Source organism: Daphnia carinata, chromosome 5 (assembly GCF_022539665.2).
Source record: "Daphnia carinata strain CSIRO-1 chromosome 5, CSIRO_AGI_Dcar_HiC_V3, whole genome shotgun sequence".
Taxonomy (NCBI): domain Eukaryota; kingdom Metazoa; phylum Arthropoda; class Branchiopoda; order Diplostraca; family Daphniidae; genus Daphnia; species Daphnia carinata.
The window spans coordinates 2,165,662-2,188,251 of record NC_081335.1 but is presented as its reverse complement, the minus strand read 5'-3'; the positions used below and the strand labels follow the sequence as shown (position 1 = coordinate 2,188,251).

General features: G+C 38.2%; 3 protein-coding genes and 4 long non-coding RNA genes across 10 annotated transcripts; 3 read left to right on the top strand and 4 right to left on the bottom strand.

Annotated features, from left to right (window-relative positions):
• The first annotated feature begins 875 nt into the window (after nt 1–875).
• On the top strand, nt 876–2,107 carry LOC132087998 (uncharacterized). The gene is made up of 4 exons (XR_009421047.1): nt 876–1,277; nt 1,358–1,507; nt 1,626–1,809; nt 1,874–2,107. It is a non-coding gene; the product is annotated as an uncharacterized LOC132087998 (long non-coding RNA).
• Nucleotides 2,108–7,840: 5,733 nt separating this feature from the next.
• On the bottom strand, nt 7,841–8,542 carry LOC130696801 (uncharacterized). The gene is made up of 2 exons (XR_009002708.1): nt 8,230–8,542; nt 7,841–8,126 (listed from the first exon to the last, which is right to left on the bottom strand). It is a non-coding gene; the product is annotated as an uncharacterized LOC130696801 (long non-coding RNA).
• A 100-nt stretch (nt 8,543–8,642) lies between these two features.
• Nucleotides 8,643–9,277, bottom strand: LOC130696803 (uncharacterized). Its single transcript, XR_009002710.1, has 4 exons — nt 9,208–9,277; nt 9,083–9,154; nt 8,892–9,030; nt 8,643–8,821 (listed from the first exon to the last, which is right to left on the bottom strand). It is a non-coding gene; the product is annotated as an uncharacterized LOC130696803 (long non-coding RNA).
• Nucleotides 9,278–9,592: 315 nt separating this feature from the next.
• Nucleotides 9,593–10,810, top strand: LOC130696776 (charged multivesicular body protein 5-like). The gene is made up of 5 exons (XM_057519892.2): nt 9,593–9,853; nt 9,918–10,069; nt 10,133–10,298; nt 10,365–10,589; nt 10,650–10,810. The coding sequence occupies exons 1-5, from the start codon at nt 9,785–9,787 to the stop codon at nt 10,698–10,700; spliced, it is 663 nt and encodes a 220-aa protein (XP_057375875.1). The 5' UTR covers nt 9,593–9,784; the 3' UTR covers nt 10,701–10,810.
• Nucleotides 10,782–12,979, bottom strand: LOC130696768 (N-chimaerin-like). Of its 3 annotated transcripts, XM_057519883.2 has the most exons (9): nt 12,868–12,979; nt 12,687–12,793; nt 12,396–12,627; nt 12,286–12,341; nt 11,927–12,223; nt 11,577–11,831; nt 11,381–11,518; nt 11,205–11,310; nt 10,782–11,120 (listed from the first exon to the last, which is right to left on the bottom strand). In XM_057519883.2, exons 2-9 carry the CDS (start codon nt 12,745–12,747, stop codon nt 10,931–10,933), a joined length of 1,335 nt encoding a protein of 444 aa, XP_057375866.1. In that variant the 5' UTR covers nt 12,748–12,793; nt 12,868–12,979; the 3' UTR covers nt 10,782–10,930. The 3 variants fall into 3 exon arrangements, with proteins under 3 accessions (XP_057375866.1, XP_059351409.1, XP_057375865.1); XM_059495426.1 differs by having other exon boundaries at nt 11,205–11,307; nt 12,687–12,955; XM_057519882.2 differs by having other exon boundaries at nt 12,687–12,949.
• Nucleotides 12,980–13,287: 308 nt separating this feature from the next.
• On the bottom strand, nt 13,288–22,279 carry LOC132087999 (uncharacterized). Its single transcript, XR_009421048.1, has 3 exons — nt 22,140–22,279; nt 19,156–19,650; nt 13,288–13,343 (listed from the first exon to the last, which is right to left on the bottom strand). It is a non-coding gene; the product is annotated as an uncharacterized LOC132087999 (long non-coding RNA).
• Nucleotides 17,278–20,392, top strand: LOC130696775 (uncharacterized). 2 transcript variants are annotated; one of them, XM_057519891.2, is made up of 3 exons: nt 17,278–17,503; nt 19,190–19,924; nt 20,007–20,392. In XM_057519891.2, the coding sequence occupies exons 1-3, from the start codon at nt 17,496–17,498 to the stop codon at nt 20,017–20,019; spliced, it is 756 nt and encodes a 251-aa protein (XP_057375874.1). In that variant the 5' UTR covers nt 17,278–17,495; the 3' UTR covers nt 20,020–20,392. The 2 variants fall into 2 exon arrangements, with proteins under 2 accessions (XP_057375874.1, XP_057375873.1); XM_057519890.2 differs by having other exon boundaries at nt 19,190–19,943; nt 20,014–20,392.
• Nucleotides 22,280–22,590: the final 311 nt, after the last annotated feature.

Below are 22,590 nucleotides of genomic sequence, written 5' to 3'. Positions count from 1 at the left end.
CCAAAAGGGCAACACATTTTTTAAACGTCTTTTAATTTTCGTATCTAAATTATCATATCCTCTGATTTGCAGATTGGTTTGCAGTTAGAAACCGGTAGGTGGAGGAAAATTGTTTGCAGTAAGTCTCAGCAAAGAGAGTTACTTACTACTACACTCAAGCATGTCGTGAAAAGGCATAAACAAAGGGTGTGTACATAAGGCACATAGTTAAAAACAAAAAAACGTGTCATTTTTATTCGGAGCATGGTTTTTCGAAGTACTAGGTATCTGATTTCTCCCCCGCACCCCATAAGAATTCTATCGGGATGCGTAATTGGGTCTGCGCCATGATTACAACCCGTTAATTGTTTGCGTCAGCGTAACAGATCGTCGGTCTCACATATTAGGGGTCATGTCGACGTCGTCGGTACGCCTTTATTTTGATGTGGTGTCATCTTTTAATATTGAGTCGAGACATCTCGGTTTGGCCCCGAAAGTGAGCCCCTACCCCGCCCCGTCGAAGAAATATTCCACAACATTCGTAACAGTATACCTTGAAATGCCGGAAGATGCTGGCGCGACTGCGGGTAAGTCTCGTATGATACCAATAAAAAAATATATTGCTTAGTAAAATCCATTTTTAAAAATTAAACAACATAAGGGACACTATATTGCATAAGTAAAAATAAAAAAGATCGAAGTTATATATTATATTATTATTATTGAGATGGGAAAATATTTGTTCACCTGTTTCGGGCATTTATTGCAAAAGTTTTAGGTCTTACATAAAAGCTCAGTTGATTCTCGTTATCCTCATAAAATTTTGAGTAAGAAAACGTATATTTTAAACATTATCTATGATTTGCTAAAAATTTTTAAAGTGGGAAGGCCCTTCATTTTGTCAAAATCAGCAAAAAATGACCTTGTGGAATTCAATGAAAATCACAGATTATATTTTAAATTAAATGCTGATTTTGATATTAGTTTTCTCGTCCAATCAGCAAGTTCGAAAGAATTGGAAGAAAAGTGCTTGTAACGCAAAATATTTGTTCGTCCGTTTTCGACATTTATCGAAAATATTTGAAGTCTCACGTAAAAATAAAATCGCTTTTCGTGATATTTGTTAAATTTTGAGTACATCACATGTATCTCAAGTAATATTTAAAATTTGTCAAAAAATGAAAAACTGGGAAGGGTATAGCCTTCCCATGTTTGCCAAAATCTGCAAAACGTGACATCTCTTAGAATTCGGCGAAAATCCCACAGTATACTCAAAATGGAACACTAATTTTGAAAAAGTATTACTTTTCGTTTCTGAAGAAAAAATAATTTGTTTTTTTCCGTTTTTTGTTGTCGTACAATGTTTTTATTTCTTTAGGTACAGCCTCAATAATTTGACTAAGCAGTATGAAAAAGTTGATCTCGTAACGAAATTTGTTACTATGGATTTGCTTGAATTGCCTCTTGAGGCAGAAACCTGTTTCTTCACCGCAAAAGAAGAATATGATGGAAATCTCGTGATACTGCGGTAAATAATTTTTCTTTCTTATCCTTGTGTTATTCAATCTGAAGCTCGAATGAATATTGATAATCGTTTTTATTTGTTTTAATGATCGAATCCAATAACCTATCCCTTTACATAAAAGATTGATAGGAAATATATAGTACAAGCATCGCGTTGTTATGGAGGAAAAACCACGCCAACATTTGGGTGGACGAAATCCTGCACTAAAAAGCATAGTGGTATTCTGTCTTGGTGATAGAACTCTTTGTGCCTATCTGCATCAGGCATTAATCAAAACCGATGGTGTCGAAATCGACCGGATCTCGGTAGAATAGGCAAACAATTATTTCGGATTCAAGCTGAATGACTAAATTTGTCCTTTGTATTTAGCTTTATGGAAACAGGGATTAATCTGATATGCAAGTTGAGTTTCCAAATGCTGTATTACGTTTAACATGATTTTTGTTTTCAACCTGTTTCACATTTACATCCATATTTTTCGGTTTAACAGGAAAGAAGTTTTACCATACTCGCTAGGAACTTATCTAAGTAAGAAGCAGTAATGTTCTTCGTAGGATGTTAACGTGTGTATACGAGAAAAAATAAATTCGACGTAGTAATCCACTCATTGCAACATTCAATATTCAACTAATGTATTAATGTTGGGTTTGATCACGTAAACTTCAACACCATCGGCAAACGCTCTGCATCGCGCTAGTGCTGTAGCATACTGGCGCGCTAGCATTACGTCAAATATTCGGTGTATTTCAAAAACGGTTAACTTTATGAAAAAAATAGCAATTTTCCCGGAATTAGCATTCAATTTTTAGTATATTCTGTGATATTCAACCAATTTCGATGAATGACAGTTTTTGCCGAAAAAATTTTTAAGCCCGACTAAATAAGCCCGACTTTTCTCGGTCGGGCTTAAAAAATTTTTTTGAAAAAACTGACACTCACTGGAATTGGTTAAAAATCACAAGGTATACTCAAAATTGAATGCTGATTCCGGGAAAATTGCTATTTTTTTCATTAAGTTAATTGTTTTTGAAATACACCGAATATTTGACAAAATGCTAGCGCCAGTACGCTACAGCGCTAGTGCGATGCAGCGGAAATATTCGGTGAGTATATATAGAAAATTAACTATAAATCTGAGGTAGATGGCGATAGCAGTGAACACATACAAAAAGGGCCAATACTTTTTTTTTTTGGGGGGGGGGGGGGGGTAAAACGATTGCCATACATTTTATATTCTTCCAAAATGCCTATGTTGTATGGAATGCTTGACAATCAAATGGTACTCCGACGTCACAGAAATATCAATGGTTTACTTTATTTACATTTATTAAAATTTTTTAAAGGAATGATTTAAACAAATGCCAAAGGTGAGACATGCTGGAAAAGCTTGATATGAATGTGTAGGCGTAGTTTCGTAATTCAGAGGTGCTAGCCGGCTGTTTGGTAAAACTTCAGTTAAATTTGGTTTCAATTCAATATGTTTTACTTATTATTTGTGTGGTTAAGCAAAGGATTGCACCATCTAGGCAATGTGGATATTCTGCCATGTACATGATAAACCTAGGATTCTTCGTCAACATGCAAGATGTTATGCCCTGATAATGCTTTTCCGCTGAGTTTGTTTATTTTTCTAATTTTAATTGTCAATGTCGTATTAGCAAACTACTGTTTTGACAGAAAAGCTGATACATTGGGGTAACAGTTATGGCAACTGTGATGAATAAATCACCATAGGTCAGTTGTCTTGCCTTCACAATTGCAACGAAGATGAATCATGGAGTCAAAAACATTAAAAGGTGGTACTATTTTAAATTTTTTAATTGTTTTAATTGGTGTATCGCTAAGTGCTGATACATGCTGGAATTCATGTCATCCTGGAGAGGACTAAAAAAAACGAGCTTTATCCGCGAAGCAGCTCATTAATCATGTCCCAAACGATTGTCTGCGTCAGCCAGCAATCTTTCAATGGCTAACAAGCATTTAATAGTTTTGAAAATCGCGTTTTGCACTCCCTAAGGCGACATTCCTTAACCCTCACCTGTCAATAGATTTGAGTGCAACCATTTCTATTCTGAACTGTCGCCTACGAAATTCTTTTTCCATAAAATCAGGTGATATGAGGTTATAATGGAAATTGTTGTCAAGATTGCCGAGACCAGGTACATTGTTTACCTTAACGTTTAGTGATCAAAACAACCAACTTTGTAACCTATCTGTTTTTTATGGTGCATGGAACGTCCAACCGGAAACCCCATGGAAGATCTCTGTGTCCAACACGAAGGGGTCTTCCAAACTTTCGTATTCAAATTTTGGCTATGGTGATCATTTGCAACTGCATAGCCTTTTAGAAGCTCCTGCCAGGAATCTACAGGAATATGGCAGATGATGAATTTATGTACCATGTAAGCGATATCAATAAGAACGTCTTATGCTTATCTATGTTTTATTTTCTTAATTTAGATTAATAGCAATAGTGAACCTGCGAAGGTTTCTGGTTGGGATGTGATGACGAAAAGTTATAATAATTTGAAGTACGGAATTGAATTTCCCTCCATCAGTCGCCTGTGTATTCCCGCGTATTACGGTATTAATTATTTAAAAATTGAAGTGCATATCTGGGCTCCCTTCCTTTCCGTAGCCCCGTTTCCCCTTGACTCGTAATAAGCCCGTAGGGGGTCATGCCCCTACTGTACGGTATATATAAAAATAACATATACCGAGGTTTGGATGGTTCTGGCCGGAAAGGGGACGTGGGGGTCCGCTTAGTCCGATGATGTGTTCACGGAGGGCGACGTGGCTACCCACAAATCCGAACTAAAGGTTAATAGCTCCAGTAAAAATGTTCCAAATCTTCGGCTCTTCTTCCGGCTTCTCTTAGCCAATCACCGGGTATTCTCCCCGGTGGGTCAACAAGGCAGTGTCTCCCCCTGCCTGGGTTGAATTGACGGATTGCCATATGGCAATCCGTTTTACATAAAAAAAAAAAAAAATGTCGGAAAAAAAAAAAAAATCGCACTTTTTTCTTTTTTTCCGACACGTAGCCATCTACCGCTCAGACTCATCATTACTGGCGTAGGCAATTTCAGTCCATTGGATGCCATTCGCAGTTAGTTCAGTAGCGTGGATGGAGAGAATAACGCGTGGCTGGAGGAACAATTGAAAAATGGATAAGATAATACAACAAAAGGATGGTAAGTATAAACATTATTATATTTGTTTTCAATTATTAATTATTGTTTATTAGATCAAATTATGGACCTGCAGGCTCAATTATTGCAACAGCACAAAATATTAGATAACAGCAAAGCTAAGGATGGTAAGGCCTAATACGTAATGATTCTATTTATTTGCTTTTATTCATTTGTGTTTTGTAGCTCAAATTTTGAGTCTACAAGCTCAGCTAGGGGAAAAGAACAAATTGGAACGGAACAGTTTCCAAACAGTGAAGGAGGTTTTTCCAAACTCATTCCTAACTGAACATGAGGATGAATTAGCATTAGGCGAACACAGTCAGGTACCTAAACTTTTCACATAAGAATTCAAAATAAGTATAGAATTTTAAAAAACAATTCTTTATTGTTTAGTTATTCAGTCCACCACCTGACAGTGTGTTAAATTAAAATTCTGTCAGTGCTGTACTAAAAGAATCGTTAATAATAAGTCCATGCAGCGAAGGAACTGAAGAATTGTGGAACCGTACTTGGGACGAAAATGGGTGTGGTACGGAAACCCAGAAATGGCATGAGTTCAACATAAAACATGGATTAGGTACTTTTTGGTTTTTTGTCTATTGCAAAAGTATTTTTAATGCTGTTATTTTGCATTCACAGAATTTTAGTGGGGGATCAAGTCAAGTCTGGAAGTGTTACAGGATGGAAGAGTGAGCCTACAGTTGAAAAACACTGAAAGTGCATTACCATTAAGGTATGAGGTAAAGTAATAGAGTATGCAAATTGTCTAATGAGAAGTACCATCTTGTGTGAATGAATCCTGTGTAACAGCAATCCTTTATAGTTCTGTCACAGCTAGAAGCCTCAAATAATTCCACTTCTCTTGCTAAAGAATAACTTGTCCATTACGTTCAGAGTGTTGGTGAAGCTGGGTACTTAAATGGCCCTAAAGATGTTTCATTTCGTTGGCATTGCAGCGATGAACATCATACATGGACTTTTTAGGTATGAAAGGAATTTTCTTGAAAATTTTTTGAATTTATGACAAAGCATTTCTCCTGCTTTTTGCCAACCATGTCTAATCTAAAAAAAAATTTTATCCAATAGGAAAGGATTTTCAGCATACTGGGAACACAACTATCAACAATGCAACATTCTAGGGGTGCTATTTTATCATTTAAGAGCCTTATACAATGATTTTCATCTGCAATTTGTATGGCCTTTCCCAAGCTTCTGCCAGAAATTGAATCTATAAGTCATGTAAGTCACATGAGCAACAATTGAGATGCTTAATGGTGTTTTTCTTTTCTCAGCATAGGTTAATAGTAACATTGGATCTGAAAAGATTCTTGGTTGGGGCAAGACACTGAATAAATTGTAATGATTGAATGGATGACATGACATTTCTATACTTAATTTGGATTCCCGAGACGGTATTTTATATTTAAAAAATTGAAGTGCATATCTGGGCTCCCTTCCTTTCCGTAGCCCCGTTTCCCCTTGACTCGTAATAAGCCCGTAGGGGGTCATGCCCCTACTGTACGGTATATATAAAAACAACATATACCGAGGTTTGGAGGGCTCTGGCCGGAAAGGGGACGTGGGGTGCCGCTTAGTCCGATGATGTGTTCACGGAGGGTGACGTGGCTGCCCACAAATCCGAACTAAAGGTTAATCGCTCCTGTAAAAATGTTCCAAATCTTCAGCTCTTCTTCCGGCTTCTCTTAGCCAATCACCGGGTAATCTCCCCGGTGGGTCAACAAGGCAGTGTCTCCCCCTGCCTGGGTTGACGGCAACTTTTGGAAGGGCTATTGTGCCTTTTTAAAGTTGCAAAAATAATTGTAATGTGCAGAGAATTGTCAATAAATTTTTTTTTATAAAATGTTTTTTGCAAAATTTTTTTCTTTCATTGTGTGTTCACACATTACATTTATCAACTTTTTTTTTATTTAGCTTGCTCAATTCACCTTTATTGTTTATGCCACGTTTGATGGTAAGCACTGTTTCCATTGGTTCATCGTTTATCTGTAAGCATTCAATTATTATCCAGGGATCGAACCCTGGATGTTTGGCATACCGCGCCGATGCTTTACCAATGAGCCATGAATCATATGATGTTAGGTTAGCTTTTTTCTAGTCGCTTGCGGACTTGCATTTACACTTTGAATAAAATTGAAACGTAGATCTTTATACATCTACTAAGGTTTGAACCCAGGGTAACAGTTACCGCAGCTGAATGCTCTACCACAGAGCTATGAACCTTATGAAAGCTATAAAAAGATAAATATATACTTGTGAAAGACTACATAAACATCCGAGACTATAACATATGATATGCCATAATAGATATAATATGTTAGATATATCTCGTGGCTCAATGTTAGAGCATCGGCGTTGCACGCTGAATATCTGGGGATCGATTCCCATACCAGTAAAACAATATACAAGTATAAAATTACTTCAGAAAATATCCAGGTATTACACGTTGTTCCTTGTCTAAGTTCAAGAATTCAAGAAGTGTAATAAATACTAATTGAATACTAACAGATAAGCGATACAACGGTGGCAAAAACCATAAAAATGAATGGAGCAAGCTAAATAAAAAAAAAAGTTGATAAATGTAATGTGTGAACAAAGCGAACACAGACAATGAAAGAAAAAAATTTTGCAAAAAACATTTTATAAAAAAAAATTTATTGACAATTCTCTGCACATTACAATTATTTTTGCAACTTTAAAAAGGCACAATAGCCCTTCCAAAAGTTGCCGTCAACCCAGGCAGGGGGAGACACTGCCTTGTTGACCCACCGGGGAGATTACCCGGTGATTGGCTAAGAGAAGCCGGAAGAAGAGCTGAAGATTTGGAACATTTTTACAGGAGCGATTAACCTTTAGTTCGGATTTGTGGGCAGCCACGTCACCCTCCGTGAACACATCATCGGACTAAGCGGCACCCCACGTCCCCTTTCCGGCCAGAGCCCTCCAAACCTCGGTATATGTTGTTTTTATATATACCGTACAGTAGGGGCATGACCCCCTACGGGCTTATTACGAGTCAAGGGGAAACGGGGCTACGGAAAGGAAGGGAGCCCAGATATGCACTTCAATTTTTTAAATATAAAATACCGTCTCGGAAATCCAAATTAAGTATAGAAATGTCATGTCATCCATTCAATCATTACAATTTATTCAGTGTCTTGCCCCAACCAAGAATCTTTTCAGATCCAATGTTACTATTAACCTATGCTGAGAAAAGAAAAACACCATTAAGCATCTCAATTGTTGCTCATGTGACTTACATGACTTATAGATTCAATTTCTGGCAGAAGCTTGGGAAAGGCCATACAAATTGCAGATGAAAATCATTGTATAAGGCTCTTAAATGATAAAATAGCACCCCTAGAATGTTGCATTGTTGATAGTTGTGTTCCCAGTATGCTGAAAATCCTTTCCTATTGGATAAATTTTTTTTTTTAGATTAGACATGGTTGGCAAAAAGCAGGAGAAATGCTTTGTCATAAATTCAAAAAATTTTCAAGAAAATTCCTTTCATACCTAAAAAGTCCATGTATGATGTTCATCGCTGCAATGCCAACGAAATGAAACATCTTTAGGGCCATTTAAGTACCCAGCTTCACCAACACTCTGAACGTAAAGGACAAGTTGTTCTTTAGCAAGAGAAGCAGAATTATTTGAGGCTTCTAGCTGTGACAGAACTATAAAGGATTGCTGTTACACAGGATTCATTCACACAAGATGGTACTTCTCATTAGACAATTTGCATACTCTATTACTTTACCTCATACCTTAATGGTAATGCACTTTCAGTGTTTTTCAACTGTAGGTTCACTCTTCCATCCTGTAACACTTCCAGACTTGACTTGATCCCCCACTAAAATTCTGTGAATGCAAAATAATAGCATTAAAAATACTTTTTCGATAGACAAAAAACCGAAAAGTACCTAATTCATGTTTTATGTTGAACTCGTGCTATTTCTGGGTTTCCTTACCACACCCATTTTTCAGCCCAAATACGGTCCCACAATTGTTCACTTCCGTCTCTGCATGGACTTATTACTAACAATTCTTTTAGTGCAGCACTAAGAGAATTTAACTTTAACACACTGTCAGGTGGTGGACTGAATAACTAAACAATAAATAATTGTTTGTTAAAATTCTATACTTATTTTGAATTCTTATGTGAAAAGTTTAGGTACCTGACTGTGTTCGCCTAATGCTAATTCATCCTCATGTTCAGTTAGGAATGAGTTTGGAAAAACCTCCTTCACTGTTTGGAAACTGTTCCGTTCCAATTTGTTCTTTTCCCCTAGCTGAGCTTGTAGACTCAAATTTGAGCTACAAAACACAAATGAATAAAAGCAAATAAATAGAATTATTTCGGCCTTACCATCCTTAGCTTTGCTGTTATCTAATATTTTGTGTTGTTCCAATAATTGGGCCTGCAGCTTCATAATTTGATCTAATAAACAATAATTAATAATTGAAAACCAATATAATAATGTTTATACTTACTATCCTTTTGTTGTATTATCTTATCCATTTTTCAATTGTTCCTCCAGCCACGCGTTATTATCCATCCACGCTACTGAACTAACTGCGAATGGCATCCAATGGACTGAAATTGCCTACGCCAGTAATAACGAGTCTGAGCGGTAGATGGCTACGTGTCGGAAAAAAAGGAAAAAGTGTGATTTTTTTTTTTTTTTGGCGAAATTTTATTTTTTTTTGTGTAAAACGGATTGCCATAAAACGGATTGCCATAAATAAAACGTTTCGCAAAGACAATTTTGGTTTTCAATCCTCCTGGAACCTAGATGGCCTAAAGTTAGCTAGCAGCATTACCTGTTTCTCTTTGAATGTGGTGGCGATTTTCGTATCGTGGTATTTATCGATTTAAAGACCTTTAATGTTCAGTGTGGAGTGTTGACATCAGTAAACGGTACATTGAAATTGGTGATAGTTGTGCAATAACTAAAATAGTGGCAAACAGAACTGTTGGCGAAACGTACTTTTGATCTGACCGGCACCAAGTTGAAGTTCCTGTGGATTAGCGATATACTTTTTATTGATAGGTCTCCTAGGAAAGAAAATGAATCGAATATTTGGGCGCGGAAAACCACAACAGCCTCCTCCTAACATGTCCGACATGATATTAAAGGTAAATGCGATTTCGTCTTTTGTAAGCAATACAAACTTCTTTAAATTGTCAATTTTTTGTGCAGGTGGATGAAAGAGGAGACAATATTGAGAAAAAAATCAGTAAATTAGACATTGAGTTGAAGAAATATAAAGATCAAATGGGCAAAATGCGAGAAGGCCCAGCCAAAAATGCTATCAAACAAAAAGCTTTAAGAGTGCTAAAGCAGAAAAAAATGTATGTATAAACATAGTTGTTTAATATCTTGGTATTGGAATATATGTGTAATTTGGCTTTCAGGTATGAACAACAAGCTGGCAATCTACGTCAGCAGTCATTTAACATGGAACAGGCTAACTATGCTACACAAACTTTAAAAGATACCCAGTCTACCGTTAAAGCTATGCAAATGGGTTTAAAAGAAATGAAAAAAGAGTTTAAAAAAATAAATATTGACCAAGTAGAGGTGAGACTCCTTTTTCTGTATGTTAATGTTGGCATAATTCACAAATGTCTACATACATTTACAAAGGATATCCAAGATGACATGGCTGATATGCTAGAACAAGCTGATGAAGTCCAAGAAGCTCTTGGCAGGAGTTATGGCACTCCTGATATTGATGAAGATGAGTTGGAGGCAGAATTGGAAGCTCTTGGTGATGAAATGCTTGGAGATGAAGATTCGTCCTATCTTGATGATGCGATCAAGGCACCATCAGCCCCCGACAGGGAACCAGGCGCTGAAAGCATTAATGCGGTACATTCTGAGTTTTTTCCCCTTGTTAGAAGTGTTTCTAGTTTCAAATGGTCTTTTCAGGATGGCGTAGCAGTCGACGAATTTGGGTTACCGAAAATTCCTGCCTCTTAACCTGTTTTGATGTCTTTAGAACAGTACGTATGCCGGTTCCGGTGAATTTCGTTGGCGACTCTATCTGGATGGAAGTTGTACTTTATTACTTATTACACGTGTAAAACTTGTATTGGAAGTAGCATGGAAATTTGAAGGATAGTTGATGTATACATAACCCAATGCGTCAGACTAGTGGTCAGAACATAAATAACTGAGGCAAGATTGGAAATTGTCAGGTAACGAGGCATTTACACGCTCGAAAAGATCAAAAGGGGTTGTCTGATCATAACGTCCAGACAAGTAGCTTCAAGATGGAAGTCAGGTATTGATCCGGTACTGTTAATTTCTTGCAAATCTGGTCCAGGAAACAAGGTGGGGCACCACACAGTGCTCAGATTTAGGGAAGACATCTTGTTCTTTTCCTTGTTCTCTGCTACCCTAAAATGGTATTGAGCCTCAAAAGTTACTTTTGCCTTGGGTGTTAGAGCAAGTGATAGATTAACGTTTTCTGAACATCTTTACCTATGCAAATGGAAGATGAGATACTTCAGGGAGTTGTAGTGAGCAGGAGGAAGTAGTTGTACAGCATCTTTTATTCGTTGCGAACGGCGATTTTCGTCAGGCTCTTCTAGAATTACATAAAATACAACTAATCAAAATGAAGAAATAAAAGTAATCAAATTCTACGGTAGAATTACTTGCAGCTGTCATCATAAGTGGGTACACCTGAAAAGCGATTAACGGGATAGGTAGAAGACGGAAATACAATTTCAGAACACCAGCTATAACATTGATATCTTCCCATGACGAAGGTCCGAGATCTGTCTTGTCACCATCTAAGAAATTTGAAATAAAATCTATGGCCAGGGAAACTGCAGTTTTGAACCTGTTTACCTCTGTCGAAAGTTACTCTCAGTGCTTCAACATCATCTCTCAAACCGGAGACTCTGTAAATTCCCTCAGAACAGAGACCTCGTCTTTCAATTTCCTTAACACACATGTCAACTAGGAATGGTATCCGCGTACTTCCATGTGCTTTGTTAAGGGTTGTCAAATCCACACCGAACACTCCTCTCAAAAGTTTCAAATCCGGACAGCAGTCGGCAGGAATCTTTTCAGAGCACTTCCTGTGTGCTGAGAGTCCGCAGTCTGTGAATAAAGGGCAATTAGCTACTGGGTTTACGGTTTAGAAGTTTAAAAACTGGTTTTAATGATTGGTTTTAAAGTAATAATTAGTTAAATACCTTCACATCGAACTCCTTGAGCAACGATACCCCACATAAAATTGCCACAAAAGTCACACCAATGAAGGCCTTTGAAGTTTTGAATTCGAAAGACGTGAGCTTTATCATAATGAATGTCGTCTGAGATCGGTTGTACAAGGGCTGGTCTATTGCGACCGAGACTCAAAGTTCGGCGCTTCCTCTCGTTCAGAGTAAAGTAAGGACTTTGTTCGTAATTTGCCGCTCGGCACATGAGATGAATGTAGTCCCCAGCTTTGATTTCCAAATGCATTGTGATAAGGCCATCATTAACCAGATCTATTGTATAACAAATTTGGAAGAATTATTTCTGAATGATTATAGCTTTGAAAATTTATTACCTAACAATAAGTCGAATTTCTTTTCACCAACAAAAAATTGGCCATCAAAATATAATCTACAAAAAAATATATTTTCAATTGCAATACTGAAGTTCTAGACTTGGATTTACCTGTAATGCTTCAATTCACCATTGAATTTAAGGCTTAATGTATGGTGTCCTCTGTTTCTGCCACTCTCTCTGACAAGAAAATGACCATCTTTTTGCAGCAACTTTTGTGTTTCTTGATTTGCAATGGACCCATGATATTCATTATCAAAGTAATGTGGTTTGTTAGCATCATCTTGATTAGAGTAGCAAGGTATGGCAATGGCTGTTGGGGCTTCTTGCTGTAATTGGTAGACTAAGAAAAAAAAAATTAAGAAACTGAAAAATACCGTCAGAAAGCACAAGTGTAATTACGATATGATTTCCATACGGGAGATAAAGTCAAAGAGTCGTTCTCCTCTTCATTATTGCTCATTCTATCAACAGTAGAAAACTGGAGAATGACAATATGATAACACTATCTATTTAACCAATCCAATGAGAAAATCCACGATTGGTCCATTAGGTAGGAAGGCAGTACGTGCTAATTTTCTACCTGCATTCAGGTCAAAGACATAAGCAATCACAACACTTGTCAGTGCAATTTGACGTGTTCCATTTCACAAAATTAACTACCAAATAGAGATGCAGATGTCGTACATGCTGGCTTTAGTGCTCGGTCCCGATTGGCTTTAATCGCGGACAACAACCCATCCCCCAACTTGCCATGTTACCAGTGGAACTATGCCTCTTGAAAGGATTTCACGGCTTTCAATTACCTAGTCCCCAACTGCACGCCATCTAGTATCAATGCAACAAACAAAAAAATCGGACTTCGATTGCTTAGTATTCCGTAATTAGAAAACACAACAAGAATGATAATGCATTATGCTTTTACCTATGCTGCACACCATTATCGGTGTACGCCCAACAACAAATGAGAGAAGGAATAAAAACATTAATGAATACTTTTCGTCGTCTATAGTTGTGTAAGTTTCCTGCTGCAGGTTTTCGTAAACAGACACCTGTTTGCTTAGTAAAACATGAAGTGCTAACATCATAATCATCTTTTTATTAAACTACAACTTTTTCCACATATCAATTACGGAAATCCAGGTAAAACTTTGCGATGTGCCTACACACATAGTGAATATTTTCGAACTTCCTTCTCTAAACCTTCCCAATCTCGCCCCTATCCCGATGATAGTCACGGAGCAATAACGAAAAATACAAAACACATCCTTATTTTTCTTCAAATTATTTCGAAAATATATGGCGGAAATAAACACCGCATTTCTCAGAAATGCCGAAACCTATTAAGAATAACCTAGGAGCCAAGGAGTCCACGTTGTCCACCTAACCCATAGGGAACCTTCTAGTAAAACTCATCGAGTTCTTTGCCTCGACCTTGATTGCCCTTTTGCCTTCAACAGGTTGACACAACATATAAAAGACTGAAAATAAATCCCCCGATATGCGAAACGAAAGGCTACCATAGGCGTTGACATTCTCGGTTTCTGTTATACTTAAAATCAGTCGGGTTATCATACGGGTTCTGTTTAGTCTGTGTCAATCTTTTTCCTTCCACTGAATTTTCTCTTTCTTTTTTTTTCTTCCTCTTGTATGTCAGATCGCCAAAAATATTTCGGCAATTGTAAGTTACAGGGGAGAGGAAAGAGTTGATTATTCCAGTTAGGCCAGGCATAAAAAAATTTCTGTCTTCAGAGAATTCGTGCGTGACCCTCCATTTTTGTATGTAAAGGTAATCCTGTTGACAGAGGGGGGGAGTGTGTACTCTGCATGTGCTCGCGCGTGATGGTCGACTGAGAAAGCTAGCAGGTGTTTGGAGACTGTTCGACGCTCACTCTATATTCTGTCAACGACGTAGGAGCTATCGTTTTCCTATTCTGCTCATAAGGTATCCACAGGTAAAACCAACAGAAAAGATGATGAATGTTTCTCCGTGATCCAACATCGTGAACTTTAACGCCTACTCGTATATAGACCTTAGCAGACGGGATAGCAAATTCGTAAAAAACACATGTAACATCTGATAAGGAAAACGAATAAAAAAAACGGATTTCGATCATTTCCGAAATCGAGGATTACGTCCATTCGTTCGAAAAATTGTGCTACAATTGCTAATGTTGAGTTCATAGCAACAACATTTTCAGTGACGACGCACAATTTCGTCAACAAAATATTTAATGGAAAGCAGGTGAACATAAACTGGGGTGGATTGCGTTTTAACATTTATCGGGCTACCTATTTTTCAAGGAAATTATTTAGAAATGCAAACCCCACAAAACCAACTGTGTTCACTAGACAAATCGAGATGTTTCCACTATAAACATTTAATATTCGGACTTAATACGACGAGGGAGCCATTCCTTTTCTACAGATCGATTGTTCAGCGCTTGTTGTGTATAGTGTGTGGTGTCACGCAATACGGCACGCATACACAGTACACACATACGCACATCTTGCTTATATACATACTGAGTCAGCATATTCCCATAGATCGATATTTAATTACTCGCCCAACTCCCAAAAGAGGAAAAAAAAAAAAAAAGAGCAAAGACAAATCTGGGGTCAAAGGAGTATTGCGCTGGCCTAATGTAACTGATACACACTACCAACAATGGTTCAAATTGATTGGCAAATTTTATGGCAACATCGAGTATGTATGAGCATTTTTATTGAATTTACATCGCGCAATAACCAATAACTAATCTACACGCTATATGGGGAACCTTTAGCAAAAGCGTTCTGCCTACGCGACCGTTTCAGTTGCTTAGGCACGACACGTTTCTACAAGTGTGAACCTTTAAAAAACATCAATCGAAGTTTAAAGGGGACTTCCTCTAGACTTTTAAACTGGCAAAGTAGTGAGTTCGAGTTCTTATTTTCCGTTCGATGTACCCATTAACAGCTTTTTTGAAGCAGAACGAACAACTAATTTTAAAGCAAAGCACAGCGGATATTGTAGAAGCGATTGATGCAGATGTGCGAGATCTAGCATACCGAATTTATTTTTAGCAAAGCGAAAAATTTCCTAATTGCAGACCGTTTCAAAGTTTTGATCTCACTTTACAGCGCATTAATTACAGTTCGACTTCCAGAGAATATCAAATGCCTTTTTTTTCCAACACGCATAGCTGTTAGAAGAAAAAAGTGCAAAGAATAATATATCTGATTGAAATAACTAGGCTACCGGATACATCGCTAAAGACAATTACCAATTTCTGCCGCCGATCAATTTTGCCTGTGTTCAGTTAAAGGGTGTCAGTTCTAATGCGTACACGATCAAATTCAACAGGGCCCTTTCGAAAGAGTAAACAAACATCAAAACAATAGACGTGTAACTTTTTTCGAGAGCGAATAGAGGGAGACCGGGTCTAACCAATTGAAAGCTGAAATGCACGATATCTACTACAATGAATACCAGACACAAGGAGAGAACGACCAGCAAATTAATTTCACGGACATGGCGGGACACTCCCACACACATATATACAAACCAGCCACGCTGCATTGTGCAATACAATTCGAACTGAGCAGAATAAACAGGTAACCTAGCTACATAAGTCAGCGCCGCAAGATAAAGGCAGATACCGCTATTTCCTCAATCCCAAACCAACGTTCACCTTTAAATATGAAAGACATCTTTTCTCATTTTTATTTAAGCCCTTCTGCAATCTGAAAAGCGGTTGCAAATCAAAACAGGACGCCAAGTCGAGAGCGATTATTATTTAATGTTTCTTGATTACTGCGCGTGTAATCTAGATTGAATACTGCAATATGCACGTCATAAATGCTGAAATTAAACGCAAAATAACTAATGCTAAATATTAGGAGAGGGCAATAGAGAGTCCTTTCAATTCGCCTATTGTGTAAGGAAAACGGTTTACGTGGGCACAACACGCCTATTTTGTTTTTCTTTTTGGTTGAATTTCGTAACGCGACAAAAAAAAAGCGGGGGGGGGGATGTTATAGATCTCATTCTAGTTGACTAGACCACCGTCTTTGATCGTAGAAGAAATTGAGTTGAAAGAACGTGAACTGTCGAGTGTTCAATACTACTCTTCAACGCAAACACACACAAACGCGACCAATGCTGCACGATGTTTCCTAGGTTTAACAAAGTGCGAACCATTATTGATTTTAAACACTTGAGTGCTAACTGCCCAGTACCGTGTTTATTGTTAACCCAGAAGGAAAAACATTTACTTGCTAGTCCCTTTCTTACCTCCCTTAAAGAAAGACGAACTTTGAGAGAGGAATGGGTGCGATATAAAAAAAAAATCCTTTTGCTATTCTTGACTTGCTATTCTGAGATCTTGTTAAGAGTCCTTTTCTACAGGTGCTACTTAACGCTTCAAACGGCTTTCTTTTTAAATGACCTAAGGAGCAATAACAGTTGTGAGCTCTTGAACTTTCACCATTTCGGACACTATCATTATTAGAATTACGTAAACAGAACGACAGTTAATTAAATTTAAAAATAATATCGAAAATCGTAATCGCAAGCCCAATTCAATCTGATAGCGGTCATATCACTTGAGCCCTGACTAACTTTTCCAATAACGTATTAGATGAATCATTCGGGAATCGCACAATACAATAATCTAAAAGGTTAGCACAATTTTTTTCTTTCTCTTTCAAATAGCCCAAGAGAGCCGGACAGCATACGCATTTGCCGATAAGGCAAAATGGCACGGAGGCGGTGGTTATGTACAAAATGACAATCGAATGACGCTCACCTTATCGAGTGTAAAAAAAAGCTGATGAGAGGACAAAATCCACATGATAATATGACGTCATTCAGGTATAGCACATACACGGTGCGATTGACGAAAGAAAACGGAGACGGAGAAGAAGAAGGCGGGGTCGCGAGCAATGCGTTTTGGCCACCGACTCCGTCAGGAGCACTCGCCAACACTATATGAGGGGAGAGGTGAACTACTGTTGCGTTTAGTCAGAGGCCATCTTCAGTTCCAAAATAAACGAGAACAGTGCTGTGAGTTAGGCTATCAAAGTTACATTTTTACATTGCCCGGGCAACAATTTATTATAGAAACGGAAATAAGTTAAACCTATTTCCATTTCTTTTCGACGAAGAACAAAAACAAATCTACGCGCCGTTTCGATCGGTCAAACAAAGCTCCAACGCCTCTTTCTGTCATGGCTAGGTAAGTTCTATTGATTTTATTGTATTAGAAATGTGTTTTAAATGAATGGTTTAATATTCAATCACGCGCAATTTTGTTATGCAAAAGAAATCGAGAATTTGAAAAGATTTTATCTGATGATGCAGTTGATTGTCGTTAAGTAAGAGCACGTAACATTAGGTCCGGCTATAAAAGGAGTTGATTGAATTGGATGTTTTTTCCAATGACTGTCCAATTTTTAGAGAAAGAGACAGATAAAGGCGTAATCTAAATCATTCATCTGTTGATGCGAAGAAGCCATCAGTGACATTAAATAAAGATGTCCGTTCTTTACATTAAAATCCGATTGGAAAGAAAACACAGTAATAGGACATTACCGTTACCCTTTGAAAAAAAAAAAAAGTACAAGGCAAAAATAGTGGAGAATGGAAAAAGGAAGAAACGAAAAGAAAAGTAAAATGCACAGATTGCCCTCCTGGAAAAAAGCTTTAAAAAAAGGGAGCCCCTCTCTTTCCTCAAATCGATTCTCCCAAATATAGTTTGTTGTTAGCTTCCAAATCGGCCAAGGCTGTTCCACTTTTGTTCGATTAACGATTTTCCTGCTCTGAGTGTCCCATTAAGCGAAAACGTTTTAAAATCTGCGAATTTACAGTCAATGAAAGGTAAACAATGAAAATAACTTGAACGATGGACCATCGACATGGTCAAAAAACGCCAATGCACCTTTAACTTCCGGTCTCTTTTTCTTCTTCACTGTGCTTTTATAACGCATTCGAACGACTGTCAACAAAGGATTCTCTGGATGACCGTGACACAAGAGTGGAATGGCAAATGTTAAAAGGGGAAGGTAGGGGCAAAACACGAAAGATTTTCATTGATGTGAGTACCGTCACGCACGATGCTACATATGTGATCAAGTTGAGAGCTATAGACATCTAATTAGTTTCTACTACTCTGAAAAATGGACGTGATGACAGGTGGGACACCCAACACCCGTATTCAGACCAGACACGTCCAACTGTCCAGGTAAAATTCGTAGTGAGCAAAAGCAAAAAGAGCATAGGGACAACTGGCACGATGATGGAATCATTCATCCGTCTGACGGAACAAGGCAACTAACAAAGCATATATAGGTGGACATTCAATCGAACCAATCGTGCGTGCAAAACAAAAGACCTAATCGGAATGCGCTATCGAATTCAAATTTTCTGTTAGTTAACTAGCTGTCAAACATCAAAATAGCACATGAAAGATGTAAATGACTGGTGAATCAAAGGCGCGTAACGGATGGGGAGGGACGAACGCGCTCGATATTGCATGGTTACGTAAAAAAGGCGAGCTAAGCGAAATCCTTCGCAAAATGATCGGCGATGAACAAGCCAAAGACTTGAAGTAGCTAAACGAGGACAAAACGGTTTATACGGCATGTTTTCTAAGATTATGGCCTTGATCACGGAATGGAGCGTGAGCAAAAACGGGAGGCGCGAACCAGCGAGACATTAAATGGCCCGGTTGCAGCCTTTAGGTTCACGATCGAGTAGGACGATGGGAGGATTACAAGCATACAAACAAAGGGCCAAACAATATCGATAAAACAACTCATTTTTCCCTTATGCGATAAGTATAGCTTTAAGTGAGGGTCACGAAATTATTTGATAAAAATGCCTCCTTACCTTTACAACACCTGATTTCTCTCGTCTGGTTTAGAAGAGGATCAGCTGAAAGATGGTGGTTGGCAATGGGTGTCCTAATGATGGTGTTCGCTTATTGCCGAGCTTCTGCAGCTGAGGTGCCAACTGATGATGACGAAATAATGGCCCGCCAAACGCGAGGACTCGTTCTCCGCTCCTGGAGAAATTCTCAGCAGCAAGCGGAACAATCATCCGATAAGAATCCGGCGACAAAAGTTGCAGATCCGATCCTACCGATGCCAAAAGAAGCTATAGTCTTTTCTGGACTTCCAATCTCGATGAAACTAGTTCTCCTTCAGCGTTTGGCCGGTTATGACAAGCGAACACCCAATAGCAGGGCTTTTCTCGGAATGCGAGGTAAGAAAAACTCGTCGTTGCAAGACAATGTGCAGAAAGTAGAAGATGACAATCAGCTCGGCATGGAAGGATCATCCGAAGGGGACAAGATCGCCGAGCTGGAGTTTTACGGCCTCGTGCCTGAAAAAAGAAAGATACACGGTGAGAAGTTTCTCGGTATGAGAGGCAAAAAGATGGTCAACGGTTTAGCCGCTGGAACAGCTTTCATCCCCAACTGGCGTGAACGGTACGTTTACCAACAACCGTTCCAGAAAAAAAGGGAACCATCGTCAAACTCGTTTATGGGAATGAGGGGAAAACGATCTGAGGCGGTCATTCCTCCTGTTGTTTTCTTCAACGAAGACGAGCAACCGATCGCTGACTTTCAGATTTCCCATCGTCTTTTCCAAGAGAGGTTCAAATCAAAATAACACGTATGATCGAATTGCTAGAACATTCATTAATGTCTTTTTTTTTGGTTTGTTCTGTTTTGTTAGGGCACAGAATTGAGAATAAACAAAATAAAACCCAAGACAAAAAATAATATGAATGAGACTCGATGGTAATAAGAGGAGAACTTAAGATAATGGAATTTTGGAAGTTGAAAACAATTTGAAGACGACGGCGAGTACGTCCCATTGCTTAATTAATGTTCAGTATCCCATGTAACATTCGACGTAAACATGCCTAAATAGCTACACCTTTTCACCCGTACTAACCAATCAAATATTCCCCTCCCTACCTCTGACCCACTCCTACCCTAACCAAAATTAAATACTATCCCAAGAATTTACAAATAAAATGATTAATAAAAACATAAATGAGTGTAGCTCTATATTAGCGGACAATGTCAACAGAAAATATAAAAACCAGTCAATCTGTCTTTTGAATTCGGTTTTTGCATTTATTATTATTCTTTTTATTCATCAATGAAATAACACTTGTGGTAATTGCTTTTAAGTGAGAACACCTATTGATCATGTGGACGTTAGAGGCTATTCATAGCGTAACTTTAGACACTCCCTCCTCTGCTTGATGTATTACTACGCAAAAGGTGATGAATAATTGAATCGTTGCGTGTGTTGTTAACCTATCGCTCGTTAGCCGGGAGCTAATGTATTTTCCATCGCTTAAAATAAGAGGTCTTGTATCTAGCTCAATTCAATGTTTGCAAAAGCGATTGGTCAACCGCTTTTCTTTCTAAAAGTATGCGGCAAAACCTTCCCGACTATATTTTTTTTTTCGGTCCGGTTTCGTGGTACTGTCGACTCGTCTACACCAATCGTTGCCGAGACAATTATTTTGTCTGTTACATTCATTGTGGATGACGCAAATCTTCCCCCGCCATTTCGCTTCAGATTGATTTCCTAACAAAACATAAAGCGCATGGCTTGTACCTAATAATTCCAAAATGCGGTTTAAAATTTCAATGTTATTTTAATTTGCGCCAAGACGATGGATTTCGAGAGAGAAATTTTACACCAATGATCATTGAGACTGATACAGCTCAACGCGACAAACAAATCGAGCGTTCAAATATTTAATTTGAACGCAACAATGGGCAGCAAATGGGACGCCCACTATTGATATCTATATTAAAGACGCCCCGAGTAGGATAAATGAAGCTCGGTTTTGAAAAACAATGAATAAATAAATAAAAAAAAAGGGTGATTGTGTGTGGGAGAGAAGGGGGGACCTAACGACGAATCGTCTAGCACAAAATCACAGTCCAACTATCTCAGCTGACGTGGAAACTCTGGAGAGGAAGCAATTGTACGTTTTAGGAAAGGTCGCTTGAGATTGGGTTAGAGGTGCGCTCTGAATGGGCAGCGGGATGATGATTCAATTTGGGTGGTTGGGACACACGACGTCGTTTTCTTGAAAAGAGAGTAAACAACGACGAACGCAAGCCTACCAGGGGAGTCAAACTTGTTAATAAATTTTAGCACGAAAAATAAATAAAATCTACACAAGTTGACGACGCGTAAATAATGAAAAAATCAAACTGTACAATTAGGTTTGAAAATCTCACTGGATCCAAAATTCTACGTTCAAATAGTTGACCAATTCCCTGACAAAGGACATACAGTCGTACACGTGTCGATCTGTGCAAAACGAGTTGTCATGGCGATCTGTTGTACAGCTAGTTTACAATAACATGATCTTACAATGAATCGACAGAGCCAAACGGTCTAGAACAAAAAGTAAGGAATTTCAATAGTTTACATTCTTCTTGATAAACCAAAAAATTTGGGGGCGTATGCACTGGCCCCCGTGACGCATGCCATGGAAGGTAAGAATACTTTAGGCGGGAAAAATAACTGTAGAATCGGATTTTAATGGATACGGATCACCAAGTGGTACTACATGCTTTCGTCAATCGATACGAGACTTTTTCGAAAACAAGCAATTTTCTCACCTTGCATGACTGTTCACTGTAACTACAGGCTTTGTCTTTACTTTGTCTACTAGAAATATGGTGTCGTATTGGGCGATCGTTTAAACTGGTTGTGAATCAAAAGGCTAGTCATGCAAGGCTAGGATACCTTTTTTTTTCAACATGTGCAGACGATTGATATTTCGGGACAGTAGATATCATGATGTTCAATAATGCTGAATGGATTTCTTACCCATGATTCGTTGTTTGTAGCCATAGGTTTTTATTCTTGGAACAGTTACAGTCTCTGGGTAATATATTTCCTAATTCTGATTTTAAAAACTGTTACCAGGTCACATTCATTGGAAAGCCTCAGAACTGATCTACTTGACAACGAACTTTAAATTTATCTGCATGAGGGTGAAATCTGAAGCCTCTTCTCAGCGCTGAACCGCTTACCAGGCTGACGCCACCTTACGCTAGAAATGGTAACCTCTTTGCTTTTCAGTTTGATCTTTTAGTTCAGTTAGAAAACTGCTATTCTTTGGCCAAGCACCTCGTGGTATCGAAGATAGGGTTGAGATTCCGGAGTAAATGTTCTTTTTCCGTGTATAGAAACGCGAATTCTCAAACAACGCAGATTATATGGAAACCATTTCTTAATGTTATTAAAGCTACATCTCTTAAACCAACGAGACATGAGC